The sequence below is a fragment of the Ursus americanus genome, chromosome 24, assembly GCF_024610735.1.
Source record: "Ursus americanus isolate L20-20 chromosome 24, mUrsAme1.1.p, whole genome shotgun sequence".
Taxonomy (NCBI): Eukaryota; Metazoa; Chordata; class Mammalia; order Carnivora; family Ursidae; genus Ursus; species Ursus americanus.
In genome coordinates this window covers 38,393,536-38,418,699 of record NC_142150.1, presented here as the reverse complement: position 1 = coordinate 38,418,699, position 25,164 = coordinate 38,393,536, and the positions used below count along the sequence as shown (strand labels likewise).

Below are 25,164 nucleotides of genomic sequence, written 5' to 3'. Positions count from 1 at the left end.
TGCAGAATGTTCAAAAGCATTGTCTCCACATTTGAAATTCCCATCAACTGGAGGTTGAAGCAATAAACAAACGGTGGTATACTCATACACAGAGCGCTACACAGCAGTGAGAGCTTGCACGTCGCAGGATTTCATCACTACAAAGTTCGGTAGGAGGCAAAGCTAAAATATAAAGGGTCAAATCATAGTTATATCTAGTGGAGCTATGGCCTGAGAAGGAGCATGAGAGAACCTTTTGGGGTGCTAGAAATATTCTATGTCTGGACTGGTACTTACATAAAATGCATATACATGTAAATGATTATCAAGCTGTCCATTTATGTGTTTTATTTTATTTCATTTTTAAAAGATTTATTTATTTGAGAGACAGAGAGAGAGTGAGTGGGGGCAGGGGTGGGGGATAGGGGTGGGAAGGGGCAGAGGAAGAGAAATCCTCAAACAGGCTTCCCACTGAGGGCTGAGCCTGACACATGGGGCTTGATCGCAGGATCCTGAGACCGTGACCTGAGCTGAAACCAGGAGTCGGGTGCTCAGTTGACTGAGTCACCCAGGCACCCCAATTATTTTATTTTATTTGACTTTATTTATTTTATTTTATTTATTATTATATTATTTTATTTCATTATTATTATTCATTTATTATTATGTTTCATTTATATTAATTTATATTGTATTATTTTTATTTATATATTTATTGTATTTATTTATTTTATGTTTTTATTTTAATTGCAGTTAGTTAACATACAGTGTTATATTAGTTTCAGGTGTGCGATAATGTAATTCAACCCTTCCATACATCCCTCTGTGCTCATCTTGACCAGTGCACTCCTTATGTACTTGACTATATATTCGATGTAGGTTAGACTTCGATTTAAAAAAATGAAAAGAAATGCAGATTCTCATGTCCAAGGGAAGTAGTAATGACAGCAATTTATTGAACACTCAAGGTATGCTAGATGTTTTATATAAATTATTTCATTGAATCCATCCAAACCACCCTGTCAGCTAGGTATTATTCTCATTTTACAGAAGACGAAACTGAGACTTCATAAGGAAAATAGCTTCCCGGAACCTCACCGCTGCAAAACACAGGATCAAGAACCTGCACCACTGTCCATGTTCTTGCTACTTGGCTTGGGATCTTAGGGTGATGCTGGTGCAGCATCAAAGCTTCCCCTCCAAGCACCAAAGCCGTAGATACAATTTTTTTAAAAGATTTATTTATTTATTTGACACAGAGAGAGAGACAGCCAGCGAGAGAGGGAACACAAGCAGGGGGAGTGGGAGAGGAAGAAGCAGGCTCATAGCAGAGGAGACTGATGTGGGGCTCGATCCCAGAATGCCGGGATCACGCCCTGAGCCGAAGGCAGACGCTTAACGACTGAGCCACCCAGGCGCCCCCATAGATACCATTTTTAAAAAAGATGTATTTATTTATTTATTTATTTATTTATTTATTTATTTATTATTTACTTATTTATTGTTTATTTATTTTATTATTTATTTGTTTTTATTTGAGAGAGAGAGAGAAAGAGCGTGTGTGGCCACGGGGGGTGGGGGGGCAGAGGGAGAGGAAGAGAGAATCTCAAGCAGACTCCATGCTGAGCGTGGAGCCTGATGCAGGGCTCGATCTCACGACCCTGAGATCACGACCTGAGCTGAAACCAAGAGTCGGACACTCAACCGACTGAGCCACCCAGGCACTCTGATACCATTTTTTAAAGAACACCTCGTCACGTCTCCTGATATTCCAGGATTTAATCTCTCTACTGTCTTAAAAAAGAAGGAAAAAACCCCCCAACATTGAATGGGGAAACTTCCCATGAATTTGTTCTAACTGGGAGAAGAACCTGTGGTTTCCTACCCACCCTGCTCACCCTAACTGTTCTGTGTTGTAAATTCTCTGAGAAACAAGTATTGAGTATTGGCCACAGCTGTCAATACTGGGAGCCAAGCCTGAGCTCCAGCTCTCTCTTCTTAAACTGGGAGGCTCTCGGGAAGTTACTTAGCTTCTCAAAGCCTTGTTGCCTTGTCTGTATAAAGGGGACAGTGGTACTTACCTTATAGTTTCATCGCAAGGGTTGAATGAGGTCTTACCTAAAAAGTGCTCAGCTCAGCAGCAGGATCATAGCAAGTGCCCAGTAAAGGGTCGTATAGAAACGTCAAAGCTGACACTACATTGATTCCACCCGGGCCTCTTAAAGAGGCTTAGCACCTTTCTCCTTCAAATGATTCAGCACACATATGAAAAAAAGAGTGACACTAATGATTTCTCTACGAAGTGGAGATACTTTGTGGGTTGGGTCAATCTCAGTGCTTTAGTAAGGGGTGGGGGAGGGAAGTCATTTTCAGCTAGACTGGGCAGAGAGAGGTATTAGGTGGGTGGGACTTTCTGAAATGGGTAAGATTTTGTCACAGAGACAGGACCAGGAAGGGGGGCGAGGGGAGGAGGTGGTACTCAGAGGGCAGAGGGGGAGTCTGGGAGTGGTGAGCCTGCCATTTTGGGAGGGCGCCTAAGTTTTATGCAGGAACGAGTGGAAGATAAGATTGGAAAGGAAGACTGTCTCCAGATGAGGCCCCACCAAGGACGCAGGACTCTGTCTGTAGGAAGAGGAGTCACTGGCCATGGTTGAGCAGGGAGGGTGTAAGATGAAGCCAGACCCACATGGGAGGTCAAAGTGACTGGGCCAGGAGGCCAGTGAGGAGAGAAAAATGCAGGTTCAGGTGGGGAGGAGTTTGGTGTGATCCAGGTGGAAGCAGGAGCATGGAAAGGAAGGGGTAAGTAGGTGGGGAGTGTGTGTGGGGGAGCTCCTGAAGTCTTGGAGCCCATTTCTTGAGTTTATGAAGCAGAGAGAAAGTCTGTGTGGAGATGGTAATGGAAGGCATTTCTTAATGGCTGAGACGGGAGGGGGTGCACCTCCTCCCTTCCTGGGTCCTCACCTTCAGTCTATTTGCATGTCCTCAAGAACACAGTGTCCTCTTCTGGTTTCAGGCTTGCACGGGGCACTCGAAGAACAGACACAGGCTTTCTACAAACTTCCTTTCCACCCTCACTGCCTAGGAACCACATGGAGGGAGGTGTATCAAGACCAAAACAGATCCAACAGCAGAGTAGTTTCCAAATCTAGCCCTCCCGAAGACAAGAGTTTGTTCAGATGCTCTACCAGGGGGTCGGAGGGATCTTTTCCCAACCCGTGCAAAGCCAAGGAACAGCCTCCTGATTTTATGGAGAGATGCACACAGTGTTTTGAATAAAAATCCCTCTGTTATTGTTGTTTTACAGATCTGTAGCTGTGGCCAGGAAGAAAGCCGCCCCCTCTGAAAGTTGTTTTTGTGACTGCTCTTTGGAGCATTGTTCTAAAAATGGGAAATTACATATTGCTGTGCCAAAGGAAACAAACACCTGCAGTTAAAGGAATACCTTCCACGAGGTGGCTTTTAGAGCCCCGGCCCGTTCTGGACCCAGGGCTGCCGCAGAAGTTCCACTCGGTGCGTTTCTTCACTTCTGACGGGATCGGGTGTGGGCTTACATTTGTAACTAGGGTGGCCTTTGGCAACTATAGGGCTCTGGTGATTGTCTTTCACTCATTCATTCAATAAACATCTATTGAGCATCTATGCTGGGTCAATGTTGGTGGTTTTCACTACTCCCTTCCCCAGTGCTAAAAATCGGGAGCGTGGGGCGCCTGGGTGGCTCAGTGCGTTAAGCGTCTGACTCTTGATTTTGGCTCAGGTCATGATGTCAGGGTTGTGAGGTCAAACCCCGTGCTGGGGTCTGAGCTGGTTGCGGAGTCTGCTTAAGATTCTCTCTCTCTCTCTCTCTCTTAAATAAATAAATAAATAAAGTTTAAAAAAAAAATCACAGGGAGAGTTGGCTTCCGGTCACTTTTTATTAATTTTCAGAGTCAGTGCCTGACTTCTGCCTCCATATCATGAGGCACTAGGGAGAGCCCCAGCACATTCTCTCCCTCCTTTCTCTTTCCTCTTTATCAGTCTACAAAAATAAAAATGTTATTTTTAGCCTGTCAGTCAATACGTTTCTTTACGCTATGATTTTTCAAAGTTTCCAGTTACAGGGGATACATACGGAGACTCTTGTTCTACGATGTGAGACATCGAAAGGTAATATTTTGGTTATCTGGTTAATCGTTAACATTTATCCACATTGATATAATTGCAAAATAATCAGGTCTTGAAATTCATCAAGGGTGAAATGAATACATTTCAGACAGATTTGTGGTTTAGAGAGAATCCAGTTTTATAAGCTGATCTCATCTTTATTGGAAGCAAGAGAGACAGGAGCAAGGCGAAACAATGAATTTCCAACTTTTTGGAATGCGTTGACTGTGGTTAGAACTTCCCACCCAGGAACACGTGCGATCCTCCGATGGGCTGGCCAGAGAGTGATGGCAGATCTTCTTTGGGAGTCAGGGTTATCTCTCGGGGGCCACTTGCCAACCGACGTGGTCCCGCCTGGAAGAAGAGAGATGGGGATAAAAAGGCTCTCTACGTCTCTAACGTGTTTAATCTACTGTCTCAGTTTCCACATCGATCTCAACGTTTCCACCAGAGGCTTGGAAGCAGGACCCTGCTGTGCTGGATTCATATTTGAGTGCTTTTTCCCCCCTTTTGCTTACCTGGATTTTCTAATTTTTCTTCAGGAACTGACAAGATAACACAAATTTGGATCACGCCCTCACGGGGCTCACGTTCGAGAGAGGAAAGCAGACATAAGCGAACATACTCCAGGGAGATAAGTGTACGACAGAGCCTAGATGAAGTGCGATGGTGGTAGAGAGAGCCCCCGGGCCTCGGGGCCGCAGGGGCAGGGCGGGAAGAGCCCAAGAGCTGAGTCTTGAAGGACCCGCAAATTTGCTAGATGTGGCAGAGAAATACAGGTGCCCATACAGGATGCCCAGTGAAACCTGAATTTTAGATAAATGATGGATTTTTTTCTTAGTATAGCTGTGTTCCAGATATTGCATGGATCACAAAGGGCGGAGTGTGGATCTTCAGGTGACTTGGAGAAGCGGAGGTACTTCAGGCAGTGGGAAGTGCCTGCAGAGGTGCGGAGATGGGAGCTGCGTGGATGCGGTGCGTCTTTCGGATGTAAACTCACAGGAGTGTAGATAAGTGTCCCCTGAGGAAGGAGGTCTGCCCACCAGGAGGACCCTCTGTTTGGCGCTGTTGGCATCCGGTTTCCTGTTTGCTTGCCCTTCCTTCCATTCCTCTGTCTTCCATAGACCGCACGCTTGGGGTGTCGGGGAACAGATGAGAAGTGGGACCTGGGTCTTTCTCCCGGCTTCGTCGCCTGGGAACCTGTGTGAGGGGACAGAATGAGAAGGGCTCCATCTCTCAGAGGAGGCAGCACACTAAGCCTTCAGACCCGTAGCTGCAACCGGATCACATTTATTTGCAAAGATTTTATTTATTTAAGAGAGAGAGAGTGGGGGGGGAGGGGCAGAGGGAAGGGAGAAGGAAGGGGAAGAATCTCAGTTTCTGTGCTGAGCCCGGAGCCCAGAGCGGGGCTCAATCCCATGACCCTGAGATCATGACCTGAGCTGAACCCAAGAGTCGGATGCTTAACTGACTGAGCCCTGCAGGAGCCCCCAGAAACATGTTTTTTCGTTTGCTCTGAGAACTGTCTAGTCGACTAGACAAGTATGTTCTCTGCCGTGGACAAGTCATGAAGGTTGGGCAGTGAGCACAGACTTAGCATCAAGAGCCCGGTTGAAGGGACACCCACGCAAGGCTCCTTGCCAACAGAGGCTGCTGTGATTCCCCCATCGCTCCGTCTTCCTGCTCAGGACCCCGTCTCTCTGGTGCTGTGGCCGGTCCCTCCTCTTTGGCACGCCAGCCCTTTCTGGTCATCCAGCGGGGCCCAGACAGCAGGTTAGATTTCCACTTACTAAATGACACCCCCATTCTTCACGTGACTCCCTCAGCACCTTGGTGGAGCGCAAGGTGTGGCAGAAATCTTTTCTCTTCGTTGGGGACCATCTCTTGGTTTGTCCCCGTAGACGGCTCACTACTTTCACTGTCTGTGAATTTGCCCGCCTAACTTGGAGCGCATCCTTGTTTCCAAGCCTGGTCCACTGCTGCCCCCCCAGTGGAGGCCGGAGCCACAGGCACGGTCAGTCTCCAAGGAGGGCCTCCAGGGCCAGGGGAGGAGTCTGGACTTTATGCTATAGGAGACTGACAGCAGAGAAGGATTTTAGACAAAAGCATGGCATTTCTGTTTGATTTCTGGCAATCGTGGGGAGGGTATCGTGGAAGGGGGCAAGACTGAAATCTTAGAGACTGGGGGCCGAATAATGACTCCCAAAGATGCCCCCGTCCGAATCCCCAGAACTCGTGCTTATGCTAGGTTCCATGGCAAAGGGGAACGGAGGTTGCATGTGGAATTGAGATGACTAATCAGAGGTTGCCGAGTGGCCTTGAGCAGCTGGCTTAGCGGGGGGGGGGGGGGGGGGTCCCCCCCGGGGGGTTCCCTGCCATGCAAGCAGCACTGCTTTGTCTGCAGCAGAGGGAGGCAGAGGCGGAGACCAGAGCCAGAGAACAGAAGACGCTGCACTGCTGAGTTTGAAGGCATGGGAAGGACCACAGGGCCAGGAACGAAGGCGGCCTCTAGGAACGGTGAAGCAGGGAACTGGAGTCTCCCTAGAGCCCTCGGAAGGAACACAGCCTGCTGACATCTTGGTTTTTGGCACCGTGAAACCATTTTGGACTTCTGATGCCCGGACCTATAAGATAATACATTTTTTAAAGCCACTCTGTTTCTGGCCATCTGCTCTAGCAGCCATAGGAAACGAATTTAGAGACTACTTGCAATCATCCAGGCTACAGACGGTGAAGGTCTGCTGTTGGCGACAAGGGGCAGCAGGAAGGGGACAAGCTCAAGGGAAACTGAGGACATAGACTCAGAGATGATTGGACACATAGGGTTGGGGTGCAGAAGACCCTGAGGCTTGCTCCTCATCTCATCTGTCCCGCAAGGCAGCCCCGACCCGAACCTCCACCCGGTCCCAGGGCTGAGGGAGTACCCCCGGGTCACCGGTGCCACGGGAGGGAATTCTAAAGGACGCTCCGTCGTTACGCGTCCCACAGTTAACACAGGACGGTTGGGCCCCACAGACACACAACCTCAGATATTTTATGGGTTAACTAGACTTTTGGGATGGGCTAGGAATCCCCTCACTTGGTGGGGAACAAATCTGAATTCCGAACCCCAACACTGGCCACTGTGCTTGTTTAGCTGAATCTATTTTCAGATTTTTTTTTTCGCATGTGCTATAGTTTTGTAATTTGAGTTTGCTCATGGAAAGATGGGGGGTGGCTTACAACAGATGATTCACCCTCACATCGTCCCATGTGCCTGTTGGTGTGTTCCGCACACGCTTGGGAGGAGCGCTCCCTAATCACACGTTTCAGGATGTGTTGTTCGTGTGGCCCGTCAGCACAGATCAAGGAGCATTTCATCGTCTCTCTGAGGCCCTTCCGAGGGGCGGTCACCCTACGGAGAATTACCACCCACCCGGCCCCTCGGCCTTCGCAAACAGCATGCCTTGCCTCAGCCATAAACTCGACATAATTTTATCCACATCATCTAGATAAAGTTGATGCGGGCTGGTTTTGCTTCCTCTTCCTGCCTCGTGAGTCATTTATAGATGTTTCTGCCAGGCTAACCTCGACTGCCTTGCACTGAGGGTGTAAAACCAGCTTTCCTAGGGATCTGTCACGTCAGGGGACACGGTGACTTGCAGGGACGGCAAGCCCGGGATTTTGCACTGTGACGGCACGTCTGAGACTCACCATTCCTTCCCTGCAAGAGTAAATGTTCCTTTGAGGGCAGGTGGTGGGGGTGACAGACTATTTGCCAAGACCGTGTTCACCCAGATTCACACTTTGGTTGACAATGTGATTGAGGAATGTGGTCTTTCCCCTGGGCTCCTCAGAGGTGTGAAGGCCAAAACTAATACAGTGCTAAAAATACAATTTCTTGGCTTTGTTTTCCTTTGTTTTATATATATATATATATATATATATATATATATAGAGAGAGAGAGAGAGAGAGAGAGAGAGAGAGAGAGAGAGGAAATATATATATTTTGAGAGAAATATATATATAAAATATATACATATATATATTTTTGAGAGAAATATATATAAATATATATAAATATGTATACTTTTTTTTTTTGCTTTGTTGGGACGCATTTAAATTTTTTCTTTAGATAGTTTGTGTGTAATGCTTCTCGAAGGCAGGAGGCTTACATTCGTACACTGGCCTCCCTGTGTTTTTGTTTGGCATATTCATAGTGAAAATGGCTGATTTTATAATGATATATTTAGATGATACAGGGGTAAACAGGCTTTTTCTCCTCCTCTCCTCTTCCTTCTTCAAATGTAGAAACCGTTCTTAGCTTGAGGTCCATTCAAAAACAGGCCATGGATGGGGCGCCTGGGGGGCTCGGTCAGTTAAGCGTCTGCCTTCGGCTCAGGTCCTGATCCCAGCGTCTGGGGATCGAGCCCCATATGGGCTCCCTGCTCAGTGGAGAGCCTGCTTCTCCTTCTCCCCCTGCTGTTCTCCCTCTCTCTGTTAATAAATAAATAAATAAATAAATAAATAAATAAATAAATAAATTCTTCAAAAATAGGCCATGGCTTGAATGCACTGGCCGGAGTGTGTGGACCCGTCTCTAACTTATGGGTAAGCACATGCAGACAGAAAAGAACCCAACGAACATTCCTTCAGTTCTCCAGTTTCCTTCTGTTTTCTGGCAACACGCATCACACGGAGTCGTGCTCTTTCTGTGGTTGGGATCAGTTCATCTTGCATTCTGCTCCCTTAAACCTGAACACACGTTTCGTGTTCACAGCTCACATCCGTGCGGGTCACCTCCATCTCTAGCCCCCTTGAGGCCGACACTCGCTGCAATGTCACTGGACTTCCTTTCATCTCCAGATACCTGTGTTTTATTTGCCCTAGGTACGTACTTCTCGGGCTGTGAATAGGTAATTAAAATTCTGAACCTTTTACGACCCTGGATCTTTATCCGTTTGAACAATACTCATCTAGGTGGATGGCTCGCAGGGGGTGGGGGGGCGAAGGTATGTGAGTTGATGATGACCTGAGCAGCGAGGGAGTGAGTGTAGGAGGTGGGAGAGTCCGGAGGCCCCCCACCAGGGTCCCACCTTCTGCCAAGAATCTCTTTTGAAATTGCCAATCTTGATGACCTGCTCCGGAATTTTTACCACTGCAGTCCCTCCTTTGACCCACAGTCCCTCAGCATTGTCCCACAGTGATGGGGCGTGGTGGCCTGAAGGACGTGCGTGCACGTGTGTTTTGGGGGTGGGTGGACATTGCTCATCAATCTTTATTGGCTTAGCAGATTCCTGCTTCTGGAATCTCCTTCTCTGTAGAGCAGGGGTTGGGGCCTGGGCTCTGGAATCTGGGTTGTGTGAAGACTAAATAAGAAATTGCAAGAATGCCCCCCAGCAAGTAAGCCAACTATAAAGATAATTATTAGGTTGTGCTTTCTGCTGCCAGACTTGAAAAGTGGGGCGGGAGGTCGAAGGTCAGCTCGAGCAGCGCCCCTTGGTCCTCTCGGGTTGTAGATTCTGCTGGACTCGCCCTTGGAATCGTCTGGGAATGGAATTATTACTAATTCCCAAGCTGACACGTCGCTGGCAGCCTTCGTTGGGCCGCAGCTTTGTGGGACTGTCCCTGTGTTTTCTCAGAATTCTGATTAAAAAAAAAAATCTCAACAATCAAATTAAAGCAATCATATACACACGATATAAGGGCCCCGGGAAGGCGCTGTGTTTCATCATCTGTCCCGGGCCGCGCTCGGGGCTGCGGTGCGCAAGGGGTGGGAGCCCCGAGGCCCGAGCCGCGAGGCCGCTCCCCGACACCTTGGCCGACACTGCCCCCTAGTGGCCCCGGCAGCCCCGGGCGCTGAGGGCGCGGAAGGCGCGTCCCCGCCTGCCCGCGGTGCTCGCTGGAAAATTCCGCCTGCCGAGGTTTCTCTCTTTGGCAGCCTGTTTCCCTGCAGTCCGCCAATGCCCTTTCCTCGCCTGCCTCCCCTCTGCACGTCCTCCACTTTCATTCAGTGTCCGCGGATGGTGTGGCCCGGCCGGGGACCGACTGCCACGGAACAGGGGGGTGTTCTGGGGGTTTTTATATGCACACGGGACACATCTTTACGACAAGTTCTATTCTTTGCACCTTTTGTTCTAGGGCGATTTTCTAAACCAATCAATGTGCTTTTGCGCAGTTGATGCTGTGTGGCCAGTGCAAAGGCCCTGAGGTGGGAAGGGGCTTGGCTCTTAAAAAACACTGACCTGAAGGCAGGGAGGGAGGGAGAGTGGGTCGTGGACTGAGCAGAAGGAATAGGCAATGGGAAGGAGGGTGGGAGGTGAAAACCAGTGATGGGCAGGTTCTGCATTTTATCAGAGCGTTAGAAAGCTTTGAAGCATTTTACTACGTGGAGGAGGGTGGCGGTGGAACAGGGTTTTCATGTGATTAAAATGACTGGCAGTTGGGAGGAGGATGGACTTCGGGAGTGCTGAGTGTGAGCTAGGAGGCCCCTGTGTGTGGAGTGAGAGGTGGCTGGTGTGGCCCTGTGGACATGGAGGGAGTCCCCCGATTCTTTGGAGGGTGACTTGCTTGGCTGGATGCCAAGGGCACTGCCCAGGGCGGGGTCAGGGATGCCTGTCTTTCTGGCTGGAGCAGCTGGGAGGATAGACGGGAGGATAGACGTAGAAACAGCCTGGGGTGAGGGGTGGAGCATGAGTTCTGCTGGACAATTGGAGGTGAGAGGTGGGGGGGGATGGTCTGGGGAGGAGGTCTGGGCTTTTTGGGGGACAGGTAACAGAACCTATAGGAAAGTTCCTTTAGCCGAGTTCTGAATTTCCTCCTGGGGTCCGGGGGCTGGGTTCAGTGGGGCTTCAGGAAGGGAGCGGGGTGTCCCAGGCACCCTCCAGATTCCATTCTCTGTGTGTCTGTCTGATCGTCCTTCCTGCTTTACCCTCTGCCTGCAATGCCCTTTCCTCTTCCCCCAGTGGCTCCTGTCATTGTTTTACGTCTCTGCTCGAATCCTAAGAAGGGGGCCTTGCAACCTACAGTTGGCCTGTCTATGGGTTTCTTTTAGGGTTTTTACCGCTGTTTCATCTACCTGTTTATTGACTTGTTTATTTTGCCAGAGCTGGTGAGCTTCCCCATGCGATTGCCAGCCTGCCAAGAGCTGAAGCCCCTGTGTTACCCACACGGCCATGCTTGGGCATTAGTGCACTCCTGGCCCAGAGCGAGTGCGTTACACATACTCGTTGGGTTATGAAATGTGCTCCTGGGTTCCTCAGAGCGCAAGCATCGAAAGTGCCAGTAAACACCTACAGATGAATTTCACGCCTGAAGACTCCTTTGCCACAGAAGAAAGGGGTGACTGATTCTCTTTCTGCAGGAAAGTAGACCAAACAGGGGCTCGGGGAAGGGGGCAGGGGTACAAGTCAGGGTGCAAGAGCATCACCCCGCGGATGGTGGACGGCAGGAACCCCATGCTGACCAGCCCTGCGTCTGTGACACCACTCCCCACCCCCAGATCCTCTTCTGAGCGGAGATGTCCTTAAAGTAAGACTGATGCGAATGGACAGTTTGACTTGTAGGCTTTTGCAATTTAAACCTGGAAATTTAGGGGTGCCTGGGTGGTTCAGTCGGTGAAGCATCCAACTCGATCTCAGCTCGGGTCTTGATCTCGGGGTCGTGAGTTCAAGCCCCGTGTTGTGTAGGTTATGGAGACTACTTAAAAAACCAACCAACCAACCTGGAAGTATAATGTCTTAAGGATGGCGACAGATAAAGGATCTAGAAAATGCATAAGCAGGGTTTTTTTTTTTCTATTCTCTACCACCTTTAAAAAATAGTTTGATTAATAATTTTCACGTAGCATATATGAAGCGAACAAAAAACTTAGCCCGCCATCTCTGGGGACTCCATGTGAACCCTGCTGCTGGCGCTGAGGAAGCAGGATCTGTCACCCTCAAAGGCACCCCAAACACCTTGAATCCCTAATCAAGAAATTGAACCTATCCCCCCTCTAGCCTTTGTTGCGTAAGCGTCTTACAGGCATCCGATTCCTTCCATGAGTGAGCGTGTGCTGTGTGTGATGTGAGGCCCTCTGATGCTGGGCCACCCAGCCCCTAAGAGATCCCAACTGCTCTGCCCACATGCTTGAAACGGACGTTTCCATTGATCCTTGGGAGACGGAACTCTCTGGAAAGCTCCATCTTTGCTTGCAGGTGTGTCTGGGTAACATAACCAGCTTCAATATTTACAGGACAGTTAGTTTCATCACTAAATGGCTGGAGATTGAGGATTCTGTCTGAGGTCAGCCGCCACCCTATATGGACTCCCTTTTCTTCTTCTGTAGGTTAAGTTTGAGCAGGGCCCTGGGTGGCTCTCTGTCCAGGCCAGGGCACGTGTGCTGGACACTGTCTTGCCACCTGTGGCTAGCCTGGTGTGTGGGGGGGACTGGAAATGAGGCACCTGGGCCCCTCGGAGATGTGTTTGCACGGCCACTGCCTTGCTCTTTGCACGTGCTAACCTTACCCTCTCAGTGGCAGACCTTCTCACTCTAGCAGGTGCGCAAAAAAGAGGCGGGGGTGGGAGCGCGAAGTGAGATGCTTATACTTTATTGAAGGGAGCCAGGCTGGGGACAGAGTGAAGGACGTGTCCGGGGAGCTGCAAGAATTTCAGCAGTTGGAGATTTTCGGCTTCTATGTCCTAAGCGCACACTGGGCTTTTTAAGACTAGTTCCTAAAACAGACAAAACCACACCAAAACAAAACAACACCAAAACAAAAAACCCAAGACAATAGTGAGCGAAACTCCAGGTTTAACCAAGATGTCTACATGCAGACACTTGTCAATTAAGAGCTTCAGTAGCTCTGGGAAGAGCTAAGCTAGTAAGAGTTGTGCTTATTTCTCAGAAGCCTCTTCCAAAGGGTAAGATGACTGTGTCTGCTTCCTGCAGGAATATTTGCTCTGGGACCCTCCTCTCTGGATTAGAAAGGGCTCCAAAAAAATGGCGCACGGCTGCAGCCCAGGGACTGGGGTGGGGGTGGGGGTCCGCTGTTGAGCAGCGCGGAGGGAAGGGAGCTGCATACCGTGAACTTCAGAATGTTCTCCGTGGTGTTTGCGGGGAGGGTGTTCACCAGACTCTTCAGCTGGACCATCGCGTCTTTCATGTCTGGGTCTGGGACAAAAAATTCGATCGCAGCCTCATAACTGGAAAGCGTGTCCAGGAAGAGGGTCTTGATGATGTTCAGAAAGTTTGGGCAGATGGCTGCAGAAGCTGAAGCACGGAAAAGAGAGAGCACACGTGTCCAGGCCCTTTTCCAAGCCTGCCAGCCCCCTGGCTGGGCCTGCCCCAGGGGCCAGCAGGGGCGGCATCAGCACGAGATGGCTGGGATGGCGTGAGCCTGAGATCTGCTGGTGCCCCCAGCAGGTGGCTCTTTGGCAACGTGAGAAGGCTTGGGGGGGTGGGTGGGTCGCAGCCAGCTTTTCGAGGCTTGCCCGAGCCCTCCTTGGCCCTCCTTGCACTTCCTGGGTCGGGGTGGGGCAATTTGCCATTTGTTCTTTCTGTTCGAGTTCTAGGCAGAGGACTAATTAAAGAAGAGGCTGATCTGAGCTTTTATGCAACAGTGGGGGTTTGGGAAGAGGCTACCGAGGGAAGTTTCTGGTTGTTATCCCGCCAGAAGCATGCCTCTTACCAACGGTTAGTGATGGTCTGAGCCACTTGCCACGGGGAGCACGTGGCAGAGTCAGGCTCTGGCAGGAAGAAGGACTTGTCAGGGCCAAGCACAAGCCCCTGAGCTGGCCCGGAAGAGGCGTGCACCATGAGCACAGGGCCCCTGCGGTGCCCACACGCCTCTAGTGTCCATGCCTGGCTCCACCATGTTCCCTTCCCCCGTGGTGCTCCCCAGGTTGTGCTCCCCTTTTAGGCCCCTGACCCAGGAACATAGGGGAGAGTCACCGCTTCCTACACGCTGAGTCTCGGTCCCGGTCCTTGAATCCTCCGCCTTGTGTGCAAGTTCTGCTTCCCTGCCTGGACTCCAGGGACCCCCAAAGTGGCCACTCCAAGTCAAACCCCCTGCGGAACTTAGAGCCCTGCTTTGTAACTTACTATGTCATCTGGCAAGTTATTTTCTCTTTGTGTGGCTCCCTTTCTCATCTGTAAAATGGGAAAAACATCCCTATTTCATAGGGTTATTGTAAGGATGAAAAGGGGTTCAGAACAGTGATTGGCACATTGTCAGTGCTGAATAAACGGGGGATATTATCATTGTTCTTATGACATGCGTACCCACACAGATAGACAAATGCCTCAGACCCACCCCTGACCATATTTCAGCCCTACGCTGAGCCACCCTCTCTCTGCCCAGCCCCGAGATCTAATTCACATACAAGTGACTTTTGAACAACCCGGGATTGAACTGCGTGGGGCCTCTTCCATGTGAATTTTTTTCAATAAATGTATTGGAAAAAATTTTTTTTGAGATTTGTGACAATTTGAAAAGACAGATGAACTGAGTAGCCTAGAAAAAGTGAGAAATTTCAAAAAAATTCGGGTATGATTGTCAGAACACAGTATATAATACATACAACATACCCGATATGTGTGAATCAGCGGTTTGTATCATCAGTAGGGCTTCTGGTCAACAGCAGACTGTGAGGACTTGAAAGTCAGAAGTTACAGGCAGAGTTTTGACTGTGTGGGGGGCAGTCAGCACTCCCAACCCCCATGCAGTTCACTACGTGTCAACTGTACATGTCAGTCCAAAATGATGTTGTTTCCCCTTAACGACGAATATCTCTCCACAGTAGTTGTCCCCATTGCCTCTTGGTTTTGGTTTTCCAACTCCCCTGCCCCTCCCCAGGGTTATCACACTTATTGCGATGGGTGTCAAGAAACTTCCAAAGTGAATTAACTGAAATTTGCTAAAAAACTTTTTGTTTGTTTGCTTATTGAAAGAAGTAGAAGAGGCTGATACAGAGTAAAAGCCAAGTAACTCAATTACCAAAAGATCAGAGGGCTTGGAGAGAGGTGGGGTCCAACTCCCTCCCTCCCTCCCTCCCTCCCTCCCTCCCTCCCTCCCTCCCTCCCTCCCTCCCTCCCTCTCCCCGCCTTCATTCCTTTCCTCTTAGTGACAACTGCAACTATTCAGAGACTCCTAATCCTTTTGGCAGAGGACAAAAATGTTTAGAAAACTCCACTCTGGGTTGCCAGTTTCCCAAAGGGAAGATCCCTTTCTAGAATATTCCTCTCTGCCCAGAATGGGAGACCTTGCCTTAGCTTGGATTTTTTTGGAGACATGAGGCTCTGCAGCTCCTTCTAGCCTCTTTGGCTGCCAGAGTGGTGTGGAGACCCCAAACCTAAGGCGGCACTGTACCAAGGTCCCTTGGCATCTTGGGGTCTCTCCAAGACTGGGCTCTGAGGAGCTCATTATTCCTATTCTGTCGATCATTGGACACACACATCCATTACGGGATCTCCCCCACCCCTGCCTCCAGTCTGTTCCAACGCTGCAACTCTGAGGTTGTTGGCTATGGAAGGTGGGATTCCTTCCAGGTTTCTTCATGGGCTCAGGGCGCTCCCCAAGTTCCCAAGATCGGCCTGTTCACAGACCCAACTTCCTGGCTGGGAGTGAGCATTCCAGCTGAAGAGCTGTCCCCTGTCCTGGGCAGCACTGGGCAGCAGGAAGGATTCCTGAGCCTGGCTTGGGGGAGAGGGGCCCTGGGGACTCACCAGGGCTGCAGCAGAGAGCCAGGGTGGCCAGGGCAAGGATGACAGCAAGCTTCATGGTGGGCAGGAGGCTGGCGAGTGAGGTGCTGGCCTGTCTCTGGATCGGGTGGTCTTGTGTGAGACATGCCCATCGGGGTGCCTTCTTAAATGCTCCAGGCTGTACCTGGAGAGGGGGAGGAGGGCAGGGCCTGGGCTCCACTGATGGGACCACACTATTTACCTGGGTATCAGCTTGGTGGGAAAAGTAAATATTCTCTTTTCTTAACCCGGTTTCTTTCCTCATTGGAACTGAGTTCACACAATGGGGCACTTGGATGGGGAAACCCACAGTCCTATGTGGCGGCCACAAGGGGACTCAAGTCAGAGGGTGTGGAGACCTGACTACCTGTGCCACTCTCATTGAACCTGAGCGCCGGGGCAGGCCAGGTCAACAGTGGCAATTGCCAAGTCCACCTGGACCCATCACCCCAGGAGAAACTGAGGCCTAAGGCCCCTCACACATCATGCCACAGGACTAGGGCTCGGGACTCCTAATGCACCATTGGGCTCCTCCTATTGCCTTTCCAAAGAAGGCGGCCGGAGGGTCACGAGGACCAGAGCATCTCCGTGGTCAGCCTCAGGGGAGACCCTGGACTGAAGCATGTCGAAAGCCCACGAGAAACCCAAGCCTCAGATCAGACTGGAGAATGCACTGCCCTGGGCTGGGTCTCTTCCCACCCAAAGTTGCTCTCAAGTCCTGCCCTCCTGGGGGCCAACTCCATGGGCACTTCAGGCCCTATCTCGCTAGACCTCTTAACGGCCTTGACCCTCTTGACTTTTTCCTTCTTGAACTGCTCTCTCTCCTGCCCTCCATGGCCCTGTTCTTTCCTGATTTCCTCCCTGACCGACCACCCTTTTTCTTTAGACGTTTGCTCTTTGCTGACCTTGGTTCCCTGTTGGGGGTTCCTGACCTTGGCCTTAGCCCCTTCTCCCCTCCCGCCACCGCATCTGTGGCTGCTCCTGCCCTCCTCCAGTAGCCGTGCCTCGGGACACAGGCGGCCCGCTCAAAGCCAACTCCTGGGCAGCCTCCGGTCCCTCGCTTGCCCTCCTTGGCCGTCCTCAGGAAGGCCAGCAGAGTGATCTTTCTAGAACCAGCCAATCATGTCAATTCTCCTTCTCAGAACCCTTCGAAAGCATCCTTTTGCGACAGGGTAAAATCCAAGTGTCATCTACAAGGCCCTTGTCCACTGGCCTTTGCTTATTATCATTTGAGCCTCATTCCCCCACTTCCCCACGTGGTGATTTAAGCTTATCTTTGTGTTTGTGGATTCAGAAACATCCCATGTGTTTTTTCATGCCTTTCTACCTCTGCACAAAGGATACCTCATGCCCGGAATACACATTTCCTGCCTTGTCTCCTTCTCCAAATCCTGTTTGTACTTCGAAAGTCAATCAGATGTTCATTCATTCATTCTTTCTGAGCACCTACTATGTGCCAAGCATTGTGCTAGGGGTTGGGGGTTCGGGGTTGGAGCACTGCCTGAAGCCCCGTCAAGAAGAGCTTGTCACCTGGCCGTGAGGAGCGTGGTCAGCAGAGAGCCGCTAGATGCCCGTCACTTTGGGGTTTGCCCCGGACACAGAACACTGCCCTGCTCAAGGTCACGCCCTTCCTGAGGCCGCTCCCCTCTGGTGACCAAGCAAGGACGGCACTTCTGCACCATGAGGAACAATTGGGGTGGGCGACACCGACTCCAGAGCTTCTGGCCCGGCTGGCTGAGATTTTGCCAGGCCCACATTGCCAGCCGGCTTTCCCTCTGCCCAAGCCTGCTGCGGCCCCTGCCCTGCACAGTTACTATCCCTAATGGTGGTCTTGCCCTCCAGGCTCCATCTCAGCATTGGCTTCCTTGGAAGCCTCCACCCAGAGCAGGGAGGCAGTGACAGATGAAGCAGGCCCAGGTCTCCGACGCCGAGGAGCTTCATGCTGGTGGCAGAGACCGGCAGGGAGGCCGTGAAGCTGGGGACATAATTGCAGGGGTGCCAGGTGCTAGGGGAGCACGAAGCAGGACATGGGGTAGAAAGCAGGTGGGGGAGTCAGCGGCAGTCACTTCGAGCAGGTGACTCCCTGCTGAGACCCTCGGTGTGGGGTCTGGGCAGAGGGGACGCCCAGCACCGAGGCCCTCAGGTGGGAAGAACCAGGGTGTGCCCAGGAAGCGCAGAGGGGCCGTTGTGCCTGCAGTGGGGAGTGGGGACCCAGATCTCGCAGGGCCTCCTGCTGAGTAAGGTCTCTATGCTCACAGTCCTGGGAAGCTCTGGAACGGGTTTTTCTTTTTAATGCTTTAAAAAAATGTGTTAAAACACACATAACGCAAAGTGTCCCATCTTTACCACTTCTGCGTGTACCGTTGAGTGTATTAAATCCATTCACATCGTGCAGCCGTCCCCACTGTCCCTCCCCATGGCTCTTTTCGTCTTACAGAACCGAAACACTCCCTGTGAGACACTGTCTCCCTCTCTGTCGCCAGCCCCCGAGGTCCCCGTTCTATTGTCTGGCTCTATGATTCGGATCACGAAGTGTGTTCTCTGCATGCACTCCCGCAGCCTTCATCTTTCCGATCGGCTCATTTCACTCAGCGTAGTGTCCTCGAGGTTCATCCATGTGACCTACTGCAGACTTTCTTTTCCTTTTAAGGCCAAATAACGTTGCATTGTATGCGCAGACCACATTTTGCATGTTGCATTGTATGCGCAGACCACATTTTGCTTCTCCATTTGTTGGATGCTTGGGTTGTGTCCACCTTTTAGCTGTTGTGGATAATGCTGCTGTGAACACGGGTGCACAGTCTGCAAGGTTTTAATCTGGAGAGATGTGGTCTAATTTCCCTTTTGTAGGGACGCCCCTGACTACTCTGCGGGTGGGGGCAGGGTGAGAGGGGGTGACCAAGCAGCTCAGCAGAAGGGATGCTGGGCTTTGGACCAGCTGGTGGCAGCGGGGTGAGGGTCTGAGAGCCCCCAGACAGGCTCAATGTTGGCTAGGACAGGTGAGGCAGAGGGAGGCGACGGGATGAGCCAGGTGAGTTTCTGGCTCGGGCAGGTGGGTGCATGGGGTGCTATTCCCGACAGAAAGAAGACGCCAGGTGGAATAGGGTTGGGGATGGGGACAGAGTGGAGCCTTCTCTGACCTGCAGTTCCCGTGGCTGATCTCTCACTTCTATACGGTTATGGCCTCCCCATACAGTGTTTCAACTGTACGATTCTTTACTTGACTTTCATGTCACGGTTGCTAAACAGGGAGCCATGGCGGGATCAATGCAGGAGCCCTGCTCGTCATGTGAAAGCTGGAGGCCACGATGAGGCTCAGGGGTGCCTAACCACACTCGAGACCGCAAGTTCCAAACTAGCCAGCCACGTGGGCTCACTGAGGAAGCTGCTGTGTGTCCAGATGATGCAACACCAAGGAGCTGAAAGATTAGGAGAGGAAGGCCTTCTGAACTAAGAGCAGAATGATCTCTGCGGCAGACCGCAGAGGGAAGAGAAACAATAACAAGGCAGAACAGAGTAAAAAAAATACCTGGATGAGAAAGAGCAAAACGGAATCCACGTAGGTAACTGCTTGTGTATGCATAAAAACTCTCCGGAAGTGGTGGTACTGGCTGTTTCCAGAAGGAACAACCATGCGGGAGGGAGACTGAGAAAGGAAGCTTTTCACTTTTAACGCTTTGGTGCCCTTGGCATTTGGAACTGTGTAAATATGCTATCGATTAGAAACACATTTTTTTTTTTCAAGTAGGCTCCACACCCAGCACGGAACCCAACACAGGGCTTGAACTCACGACCCTGAGATGAAGACCAGAGCCGTAATGAAGAGGTGGATGCTTAACCGACTGAGCCACCCAGGTGCCTCTCAAAACAAATTTCTAAAAAAAGACTTTATTTATTTATTTATTTATTTATTTATTTATTTATTTGAGAGAGAGAGGGAGAGAGCGCACACAATCCAGGGAGGACAGAGGGGGACGGAGAGAGAGAATCTGAAGCAGACTCCTCACTGATCTCGGAGCCTGATGCGAGGCTCAATCTCACCACCTCGAGATCATGACCTGAGCTGGAACCTAGAGTCAGAGGCTTAAATGACTGAGCCATGTAGGCTGCCCCATAACAAATTATTAAGAGAGAACAGGTCTGACACCTGCCACAGCATGGATGAACCCTAGGGACATTATGCTAAGTGACAAGCGAATCACAGAAAGACAAATGTGCTGTGATTCCACTTACATGAAGTCCTTAGAGGCGTCAGGCTCACAGAGGCAAGTTCACGGGCTTGTCAGAGGCTGTAGGGGAAGAGAATGGGCAGTTATCTTTGTTTAATGGGACAATCTCAGTTTGGGGTGATGAGAACGTCCTGTAGGTTGATGGTGGGGATGGTGGCACGACAATATGAATGTCCTTGCTGCCACTGAACTTAGCACTGCAAGATGATTAAGACAATAAATTTTGTTATGTGCATTTTACCACAATTAAAAAAGTAATAAAAAGGATAGATAATAATAAAATAAAATATAATAAATAATAAAATAAAATAATAAAATAAAAAAATGCAGTACAGGTTTTAGAATTGGGCTGAGTTGAATCCCAGACCCATCACTTACTAGTTATATTATTTCAGGTCAAGGAGGTAACCCCTCTCTGCCTTGATTTCCGTGTCTGTGCAGTGAACATGATACTATTATCTGTTGCACAAAAGTGGTGCTGGCGTGGAGAACGTGCTCTGTGAATGAACCTTGCCAACTGTTGTATTTGCCTGTCTCTCTGCTGGGAAGCTGTGAGAGGAAGGTCTTCCAATTTGGAGTTTCCTTGTCTAAGCCTACGCATGCGTGACCAAGGCAGGGAGGATCTGCTTCCATGCTCAGCCCGGGCCATCGGGATGAGGTTTTCTTTGGTTCCAACTACTGCACTGTGTCCATCACATGCTGAGCTGCGGTGGCTTAGCTGATACCCATCTTCCTGACCTGATCCTGGGCCGGGAGGTGAGAGGTGAGCTTACACGAAGAAGAGGAGCTCTGAGGTCCACCTGTACGTAAGCTGTGTCAAGAGGCTTAGAACACTCAGGACTAGCTTCGTGTCCCCTGAGTTGTAGACTTGTAGAGTGAGAATCTCTCCATGTGTTCTCGTCTGAACCAAGGAGGGCTTCCTGGACACATGGCATGACCACTTGGGGACACAGCCCAGTGGCTGTGCAGAGAATGGCCTGATGAGTGTCATCAAGACAGTTCATTGGGTCAAGAATCTTAAAAATGCAGCCTTTGTGAAAGACTTCTGTCTGTGTCATCGAGGGCCGTCCGTGCTATTCTCCACGGTTTGTTGCGGGGGAACGTGCATGTCCTGTTCTAGTTCCCACCATCTCTCTCTGGAGGCTTCTTTTCCGGCTCCTCTGTTCCTCCATGTGCCTTCTTCCTTCCCCTCCCTCCCCTCCTCTGTATTCCCTCCCTGGGCACCTTATCCCTGCTCATAGTTTCAGTTACTTCCTATGTTAAGACAACTCCCTAATTTTTATCTCCATCTCAGCGTTCTTTGAACTGCAGCCTTGACCATCCAATGTCTGCTAGATATCCTCATCTGTATCTTTCAAAGGCCTTCAAACTCACTTTTACAAAGTCAAACTCATGATCTTTGCTCCTAAACTTGGTAGATCTCTCCCCAGGATTATCTCAGCAAATGATCGCACCACCCGACTTGTCACATAACCTGGAGACACGTCTTTGATGCCTCACCCTCCCTGAGGTCATCTTGACCCAGCCCCATGTCTACCACCAAGTGCATAGGCTTGGACGCAGCTTTGAGGCTGTCCCCCTTGCTGTTCTCTGCGGGCCCTTCCAGATCTGTCAATCGACCACCCAGGTCCTTCTCTTCCTTGTCCAACTCCCTCTGGGGCCATCAGCTCTGGGCATCACAGTGGGGGCCTGAGGCTTTAGTTTGATGATTTCCCTCTGCTTTGAGAATATCACAGATTCATGATAGGTTTATTTGAAGGGCTACTTACCTAAGATGTAAACAAACAAACAAAACCCCCTGAAAGCTGAAAATAAAAAGCTCTTCATTATTAAAAGAAAAGAAAACAAAACCCCCATGATATGAAATACCACCGTCCTCCTGGGTCTGACTCCATGATCCAGTGATCTGGTCTCTTGAGACCAGCCCATCTTTCAGACTCGGTTTCAGGTGTGGGAGTCACATGCTGGACCCCTGGGTGCTCCCAGTGCTGCCCCTAGTGGGTTGGTCCCTCTGTGAGCTGGTGGTGAGAGTCGCTGGGGGCTGTGGGTCTCCCAGCACATCACCCACAGCCTTGGACTTTGTTCTCTACATCCCACCTTCACGGTTTGAGGTCCTGGGAACAGAAGAGCTGGCTTCTGGGTCTCTGAGGAACCTAACATCAGACCTCTCTCCTGCCATTAGGAAGGTATGACATGGCCCTTGGTCAGTTCACGGAGAGTCAGCCCCTGCTGTTCCCGGGGCAACGGCCTTCCAGGTAGGAGCCTGGGGGTTTGTCTCAGTTCTGGGTGGGACCCTTCCCTGCTGGTCCTCGGGAGAGCCCGGCTCGGTGGGGGAGGTGTGTGTGTGCGTTTCTTTCCCCCTTTGATTTGCTGTGTGCAGCAGTTACGTAAAAAGTGTTAGTCAATGCTCAGAGTTTCTTAGACGCTAACACCTGCTCCTCAAATCCTTAAACCCCACACACTGTGAGCTCCAGGCCAGAAGCCTAGAGCCTGCCTTGGCACAGGGGGAGGGCTGGGAGCTGCTGTTTCCGGCTACGCCGGGCAATGACCGGGTCCCTGTGCAAAGATAGACTGTCTGAGGGAAGACAAGCCACTTGGTTATTAGCACTGTGGGCATGGCAGTGAATTTGCCTGGTTCCTGCCAGCTCCCCCCTCCCCCACCCTGCCCCCAACCAAAACTGTACTGTGTTGACTCTGCCTGGGTCTGTGTGAGCCCTGACCCTGGGTTGCTGGAGCTTTAGGGGCAGGGCTGGGGGAGTGGCCAGGGAGTCTGCCTTGGAGGGGATGCCTGGTTCTAGTCCATGAGAGGAGCAGGAGAAGGAGACTCAGCCAGAGCCTGAGGGTCCCGGGGGATCCAGAAGTCCCCCTTGGGGACTTGGACTGTAAGGCCCTAGGTCTGCTTGTCGTCCCCCCACCCCCACCCCAAGCATTCAGGGCCCGTGTGTGTGCACGTGGAGCCAGGTTGGTGACTCACGTTCAACGCCCCTTGGGGAGCCTCTGCAGGCCCCACTTAAGGGTCTAGTAGCAATGGTGGGTGGGAAGGCTTGGGCCATCAGCAGCCCCCATCCCATACAGCCAGAGGTATCGACTGGGAGCAGATGTTCAGCCCCGGGGCTCAGTGCTTGGTGTATCCTAATGAGCAGGAAGTTGGGGTGCAGCCTGGGCTGGCATCCGGCTTGCCGCAGGTCCCAGCACGGCCCAGGAAACGGGTTGGAGGCGTGGGTGGGCCATTCTGATCCTATCCATCTGGCTCGGTTGCTGAAGGGGGACTGGTCAGGCCGCAGGTTCATGAGATCAGCTCATGGGGTCCGTGCATGGGGCAAGCTGCAGAATTCAGCCTCCTTCCACCCCGGGCTTCTGGCTCTGTGCTTGCTCTGGATGCAGCCCCAAGTGGAAGCTGATTTCCCCCTGTGGGTCTGGTTTATTCTCTTCCGCCTTGGTGTCTCCTCGGGCTGATCCCTGCATTGACCCAGGAGGGCCTGGCAGCTTCTGGACATTCCCGCCATTTTGGCCGCCAGCCGTGATGCATAGGACCTGTGAATATTTTAGCATGTTCCCCAGGTGATCATGTATCTATTGGCTCCAAAATAGAAAAAGAAACCCTCAAAATTTTAAGTAATGAATATTTATCTAGGTAACATCATTTCCCCTAGCTTACTGCAACTCGGTTCAACTATGACCTAGCTTTATGTGGAAGCAATCAAGTTCACATCCTATGAACAAAATGCATCATGTGTTCTCAGGATCGGAATTATTAAATTTATACAAGCCCCTTCAAAAGTTTATCGCCAAAATTAGGCATAGTGTGAGAAGTGTGTATATTTTAATGTGTTTGATATGATGTGGGGTGGGAACATCAAAACTAGGAGGCCCTCACGTCCCACTCTCACAGTTCTTGCAGCTGTGGGCCTAGCAGAGCACAAGCCACCATCAGAACAGGAAGAGAGGGATCAGAGGGAAGAAATGTCCCAGTTTGTCTCTGGTCCCATCCTCTGATCTATAGCTAGAAAGTTCCATTGGCCTAACCAACTGATATTCAGCCAGCGAAGGAGTCTCACTTTTGTGGTCCGCAGAGGCCAGCTTCCTGGGGGCACAGAGAAAGGTAGAGAACGGATGGGTGGGGTGAGTGTCAAATATAGAAAAACCCAAACGTCATGGCGTCACTGTGTGCTACAGCCCTGACTCTTGCTTCTTTCACTTCATGTTATGTCTTGGATATCTTTTGAAATGTTGGCACTTACAGATATACTTGATTTTTGTCAAATTACAGAATATCCCTTTGTAGGATGTCATATAATTTGAGTCACCAGTACCTACCTTATTGCTGGACGTTGGTATTTTCCCCAGTTTTCTTGCCATTACAAGCCACATGGCACCTTGTGCTCCAGGGACTGTCCCTGTAGGAGAGACGCCTGAATTCAGACATGCTGTCGCTGCCTAGGGGTGCTGACTCCCCAGGCTGAAGTCTGTCTGCTCCAGCTGCAGAGTTTGGGGCTGGGGAGGTGGGAGCAGGAGGACGTGTGTGGTTCTGATTTCCTCCGGGGATCTTGGTCATTTTCCCAGTGCAGGTTGTCCCTCAGCCCCAGACCAGGGGGAGCTGTCAGACAGGCTGCTGGGGCTGCTGAGAGCGCGCCCTCTGGGTACCCATCGGCCACCCCAGCTGGGAGTCGTACCCAGGGGAAGTGACCTGGTGTTAGCTGTTTCTGGAGGCTGAACCTGAGAGTTTCGGGGAGGGGTGGGCGTGAGTCAGGTGGTGACCTGTTAAGGATCAGAGCACTTTCTTGGCTCCCCAGCCAGGCAGGCAGAGAAGCTGAAACCTGGAGGGTGGGAGGGTGGAACAGGCCTGGGCTCTAGGGCTGCTCCCCGTGGAGCCTGGCAGAGCCAGCTGGTTCTTTGCTCTGGGACAAGCTCTTCTGAGGGGTGGGGACAATGGAGTTGATGGAAGTCCCTGTTCTGCGGGTGGAAACTGGTTCCCCTCCACTTTACAGGCCAACTCTGGGGATTTGGGCCACAGGCTGGGGGGTTGACAGAACACATAATACGATTCACTTCTTGCCCTTTCCCAGGAAGCTTGCTTAATTCTGCAAGTTCTTTGTTCCGTGGTGAGTCACCCA

The 25,164-nt window shown here is 50.9% G+C and overlaps 1 protein-coding gene across 1 annotated transcript; it reads right to left on the bottom strand.

Annotated features, from left to right (window-relative positions):
• Positions 1-12,683: 12,683 nt before the first annotated feature.
• On the bottom strand, positions 12,684-15,904 carry SCGB1A1 (secretoglobin family 1A member 1). Its single transcript, XM_087855258.1, has 3 exons — positions 15,807-15,904; positions 13,165-13,352; positions 12,684-12,814 (listed from the first exon to the last, which is right to left on the bottom strand). The coding sequence occupies exons 1-3, from the start codon at positions 15,859-15,861 to the stop codon at positions 12,782-12,784; spliced, it is 276 nt and encodes a 91-aa protein (XP_087711384.1). The 5' UTR covers positions 15,862-15,904; the 3' UTR covers positions 12,684-12,781.
• Positions 15,905-25,164: the final 9,260 nt, after the last annotated feature.